At 33.3% G+C, this 5,980-nt stretch overlaps 1 protein-coding gene across 2 annotated transcripts; it reads left to right on the top strand.

Moving 5' to 3' along the window:
• Nucleotides 1–488: 488 nt before the first annotated feature.
• Nucleotides 489–4,718, top strand: LOC119680369 (kinesin-like protein costa). Of its 2 annotated transcripts, none has more exons than XM_038093149.1 (3): nucleotides 489–2,006; nucleotides 2,064–2,503; nucleotides 2,564–4,718. In XM_038093149.1, exons 1-3 carry the CDS (start codon nucleotides 733–735, stop codon nucleotides 4,426–4,428), a joined length of 3,579 nt encoding a protein of 1,192 aa, XP_037949077.1. In that variant the 5' UTR covers nucleotides 489–732; the 3' UTR covers nucleotides 4,429–4,718. The 2 variants fall into 2 exon arrangements, with proteins under 2 accessions (XP_037949077.1, XP_037949076.1); XM_038093148.1 differs by having other exon boundaries at nucleotides 2,064–2,506.
• The last annotated feature ends 1,262 nt before the right edge of the window (nucleotides 4,719–5,980 follow it).

Below are 5,980 nucleotides of genomic sequence, written 5' to 3'. Positions count from 1 at the left end.
GAAATTGAAATCGAACTTGGAATTATATATCAAATATTAAGTTGATAATAATAATCGAAATTGAAATCGAATTTTTTAACTTTTTTGCATAAACAATATTCGAAACAAATACATTAAAAAGTAGTTAATATTGAATTATTTATTATGACGCTTACAAATTAACAATTGTGTTACATTAACACATTGAATCTATCATAAATCTACTTAAATCAAATAGTTTAGAATAACATAAAAGCACAGTTATAACAGATTCGTTGTTATAAGTATATATATTTTTATATATATATGGTATCTAAATTCAAAACATCAATATGGCCACTTTACTTATTTCATATTTCTGCAATATTACTAAATTAAATATATTTTACATATTACACAACTATTCTTAATTAAAAACAGGTGTTAAAAAATAATTTCGAGATGTGTATGCTACTTAGCTATCATATGTATTCCAGTTCAATACGCACTACTTATTGAATGAGCTGTCAATCATGTTTGTGCGGTTGGCAACTCTAAAAAACTACTTTATTCGAATTGTTTAGTTTTTCGCCCACGCAATACTGTTTACTTTACCAACAACAACTAAAGCATATTTATAGAAAAATTGTCGTCCATGTTTTTGTAAGAAAATTATTTGCAAAAATGCGAATAAATAAAGAAGATGGTAGTGTTATAATAAACTCGAGTTTAATCACTAGCCTTTAAAATAAGTGTTGTTTACTCAATAAGAAAATGGAAATTCCAATACAAGTTGCAGTGCGCATTTTTCCCAGTCCGAATGCCAATGCATGTACAACGTCTGCGGTTAAAAACGATCCAAATGGCAATGTAAGTGCATCTCCTTGTGAAGATGAACAACGAAAATTTGCTGAAAATGCTGAAGGCACGGGATGTTGTGTGCAAACAATACCAGTCACTGCGGCGGTTCAAGGGTTTATGTCTACCGATGTACAAAATAATGTGGACAATGGAATAGCAGGGGGTTTAGTGCAAGTGGGGTCTCAAAGTTACACCATTACACATGCATTACCAGCAGATTGCACACAAAACCAAGTATACCATCAAACAGTATTTCCACTTATAAGCTTGTTCATGGAAGGTTTTGATGCGTCTGTTGTAACGTATGGTCAGCAAGGGACCGGTAAAACGTACACACTTTATGGACCTGGATTTGATTGTGTTTACGGAGAGTCCGATCAAGGAGTTGTGCAGCGTTGTGTACGTGAAATATATGCACTTATGGCTAACCATCCAGAGCGTACATATGCAGTAAATATTGGATGGGTAGAAATATGTGGTGAAGTCATACGTGACTTACTTGGTGTGGGCAACGTTCATTGTGCAAACTTGACTGATGTGTTTCAATGGTTGCAAATGGGCATGAATAATAAAGTGAACAATGGTCAAGAAACCAATAATTTTACACAAATACTAACACATACGCTGTTTACCTTTACTTTGGAACAGCAGTGGGTAACAAAGGAAGGTCTAATACAGCATCGCTTATCAACAGCCAGTTTTTCTGATTTATGTGCAACAAGACGCTTATTTATGCTGAGCTCACTTGATCAACCGCCTAGTCTACCAAATGATTTGGGTTTGCAAGCATTAGAACATGTTGTGAATACGCTCACTGATCCGGCGTTACTATATAGTGCAAATGGGAATATTCCCTACAATCAGACAACACTTACAACATTACTTAAAGATTCATTTGGGGGACGTGCGCAGACTTTAGTCATTTTATGTGTTTCACCATATGACCGTGATATGAGCGAGACTATATGTAATTTGAAGTTCGCTTTAAAAGTACAGTGTGTACGCAACTACGTTATAATGAATAGATTCTCAGATGACAATACACCTATATCGCCAGAGGTTGTTCCAGAGATGCCAAATGTGACTGGTATGGGTGGCTTGCCATCAATAGTCGATAATTTTGGTTTACAGTTTGCAGCTAGTCAATGGTTTAAATTAGTTTCTAACGCTGAGGGGCTGTTTGCGAAGTATGTTCAAGTGTACACCATTTACAATTTTATATAAAATAATTATTATATATTTAGATTGATCTCTTCGAATAACATATCGGATTTGGATAAGGAACAAATAGAGGAGTGGCTTTTTCTTAAACAAGAGTGTGAAGAATGCTTAAGTTCTAGTGAAGCTATCCTAGCAAGATCACAAAAACACCTTGGGCCTATACAAGAAGCCGAAGAGCCCGAGGAAACAGTTAGTGAGCCTGAAACCACATGTCAACAAAACTCTGATAATGACTCCGATTCAGAATCTCAACGTCCTGATTTGGACGAAAAGTTGCAATCTTTGATGAAAGATTTTAGTTTAAAAACGGATAGTTTAGTGAAGGAAAAATACAATGATTTTATTGAAAAACAGCCGAATGCTGTAATGAATAGTTTAGATAACATTCGAGACAGAGATAGAAGAGAAGATATAACAGAAAATCAAGTGGTAGAAAAACTAGATGAACGTAAAGGATCCATAGGTGGTATGAAAAATAAATGTATTTCGTAGTATTAGCATGATTTAAAAAATATATTTATAGGGCGTCGCCGGTCTTTACAACCCGGAGCAAGCCTTTCGAGTGCTGAAATTGCTATGCTTAATCGGGTAGCTTCGAGGGAACAAACTACAGCGTCTGACGATTTCTTTAATAGTTGTGATGATTTGAAACATGCTAAGCAAATACGTGCAGCAATAAATTCTCCAATTGAAAATATACAGCGTAAGATACGTAAATTAGATACTGACATTGAAGCAAGACAACGTCAAATTAAGGAAATTGAAAAAACAATGCAAATAAAGCAAAACATAATCACAGAATTAGTAAAAAACAGTGAAACACGTACAAAAGCCAAGCAACGCGTGAATAAAAAGAAATCAAAACTCGAAGCTGATTACGAAAAGAGCAAAAAACAATTGACAAAAGCTATAGCTCAGGGTAAAGATGAGAACGAAATAGCTCGTTTGACAGCTTCCATTCAACATATTCAACAACGTCTGCAGGATCTCAGCTCTATGAAGCATATAGCAGGTGAATGTGGACAGAAAGTAAAACGACTTCACCAGTCATTGCAAGAGTACAAAAAACTGATCGATGATTTACAAAAACAAATTAAAAAAGAAAAAAAAGCGAGAGATCTGCTCGATATAGAGTTGCGTACTCTAAAAGAAAAAGAAAGCAGCAAAGCCGTTGTTAAAGTCGATGTTGGTGGTTTAGAAGAGCGTGGTAGGAATCTAAAAGAAGTTCAAGCACGCATATCGCATTTGGACCATGTACTGCGAGAGAAGTCTGAAAATCTCGAACAATATGATGAAACAGAAATTGAACAAAAAGAAGGTTTGCGTCACGAAATTCGAAATCTACGACATACACGCGATCATCTGCTCGATCAGCGTTGCACACTCGATCGCAAACTGAAACGTGATAAAATTTTATCACATCGTGAAGAACGTAAGCTATTGGAATGTGATGAGGCAATTGAAGCTATCGATGCTGCAATCGAATTCAAAAATGAACTTATTTGTGGTCATAAATCCATCGACACAAGTGAACGCATACAACGCGAGAAGGGTGAACAAATGTTAATGGCACGTTTAAATAAGCTTTCAACAGAAGAAATGCGTACGTTGTTGTATAAATACTTTACAAAGGTAATCGATTTACGCGATTCTTCACGTAAATTGGAAGTGCAACTAATACAGTTGGAACGCGAACGAGATGCTTGGGAATGGAAGGAACGTGTGCTTTCAAATGCAGTACGACAGGCACGTTTAGAGGGTGAACGTAACGCAGTTCTGTTGCAACGTCAGCATGAAATGAAGTTAACACTTATGTTGCGACATTTAGCTGAGGAAACAACAAGTGCCAGTTCAGCTAGTTATGGTGAACCACCACATTATATACGACCCAATAATTTAGCTTTACCTACACATGCAACAAATTCGACAAATTCATCCCAATATACCGACTGTGACTTCGAAATGGATTTCTATAAGAATACAGCAACTGCAACAGCACAGACAAACAAAATGATAAAGGCACACAAGCATGGAGACTTGGAAATATGTCCTTTGCCGGATGCTTTGACTAAATATAAACCATTAGATAAATTAAAGGAGAAAGAGCGTGAATCGAAAAATAAATTGTTTCCCAAATTTCAGGTACTTATGCGTTATGCCGGACAATCAGTTTCAGTGGCGCAAAACAATAATGACACACATCAATATCAGCAACAGCAGCCGCATGGTGCAGCCAGCGGGCATGGCAGCAATAGAAAGAAAGAAAAAGAAGCTATTGCTGCTATACCACAAGAGAATCTTAAACGTTTAATATCTGCCCCATCAGCAACCAAAGTAACAAGACAAAAGAATAAAATCATTATACAGGATGCGACACGCAAAAATTAGACACTTCCTACAATTCGCAAGTACTGAGTATGTATGAAACTAGTAAGTTACTACAAAATAAATTTTAGAATTTAGGATAAAGTTTATTAATAATTAAGTGAAAAATGAGCAATTTGATATTTATTTACTTATAAACTTATAAACAACAGGTGTCATAAAAGAATCTTAATACTCACTAGATTTCCTATCGAAAAATTAAGAAGAGCTAAATCATAATTTAGATATGCACATTTGATAGAAGGCAAATTAATTTGGAAAATTAAAATATAATTAATCAATTAATCAAACGTAATGGCAGGTGAATTAAAAAATAAGTTATTGTCTTTACAAATATTCGGTAATTTGTAGAACTTTCAATTCGCCTTTTATGTTAATTAATCAAATCAAATTAATCAATGAAGGCTCAAAATAGGTAAAGTAGAGAAAAAATTAATTCAAGAATTTAATATTAACTGAATAAAAATTTATTAAACAGCTTTGGTTTAGTATAAAAGCGTATCTAAATACCGCATAAGCAGATACAATTTATTGCAAATGCCATAAATTAAAAAAAAATAGTTAGTGTATTTTTATTTTTTTATTATTTGTTTTTTTTGTACATTTAATAATGTATTTTCAGTTTTCTTGACAAGTATTTTTATTATTTAATACTCGCATTTGCCAAATTAAGTATTTATTTTATTCAAACTACTACGTAATTTAGGTGTTGGTTTACTTAGTATTAGTACTAAAGCATTTATAAATTACTAATTGTCAATAATACTCAGTGTTTAAGTTAATGCCACCTTAAATGGAGGCAACCGAGTTATTTTTAACTAAAAAAATGAATTTTTAGTTATAGAAGCATATTTCAGAAATAGTAACGTAGCCAGGAAAAATTTTCAAAATTCTTTAAATTCCAAAAATTTCATTCTTTAAATGTGGAAGTATATCTTTCCCTTGGGAGAATATATTTATCATTACTATTTTCAACTAGTTAGTTATATTATGCATCAGCGCTGCTAGTCCTAGGGCATGAATAGAATCTCTGTACAATGTCAGTTATTTCCGTCAATATTACAGTCAATATGATGTGATGCCTTGGTGAATTGTACAATATTTGTCTGAGCCCATTCAATCGTCGTCAAGCTAGTGGATTCCATAGTAGAGTCTATTTTGCGATGCTTCTGCCCTCTTTTCATTAGATATTTTTATAACTAATTTCATTAACTCCCTTTCCGAAACACTGACTATGCCACTGGTCAAGCTGTTTGAAAGATGATTGAAAATTTCTAAATAAGTCTTGTTTCGCTTGAAATGGCCTGTTACTGATGTATGTTGTAACATATAATAAAATAGTTACCACTGCAAGGTTTCCAATTAAAAAACCAGAAATCATTTAATATAAACATTTAATAGTTTTATAGAACCAACTGATTAATTATTAAGTAAAAAACTATGTGTAATATATTTCTTAAATGAAATTTGAAAATTGTCTCATTGTCAATTATTGGTTGTGTTGTTTCAAAAATCACCTTTTTAAAAATTTTATTATTTTATTAATTTAAAATTC

Source organism: Teleopsis dalmanni, chromosome 2 (assembly GCF_002237135.1).
Source record: "Teleopsis dalmanni isolate 2A chromosome 2, ASM223713v2, whole genome shotgun sequence".
Lineage (NCBI taxonomy): Eukaryota > Metazoa > Arthropoda > Insecta > Diptera > Diopsidae > Teleopsis > Teleopsis dalmanni.
The sequence above is the reverse complement of the archived record's forward strand: the minus strand, read 5'-3'. Positions and strand labels throughout refer to the sequence as shown.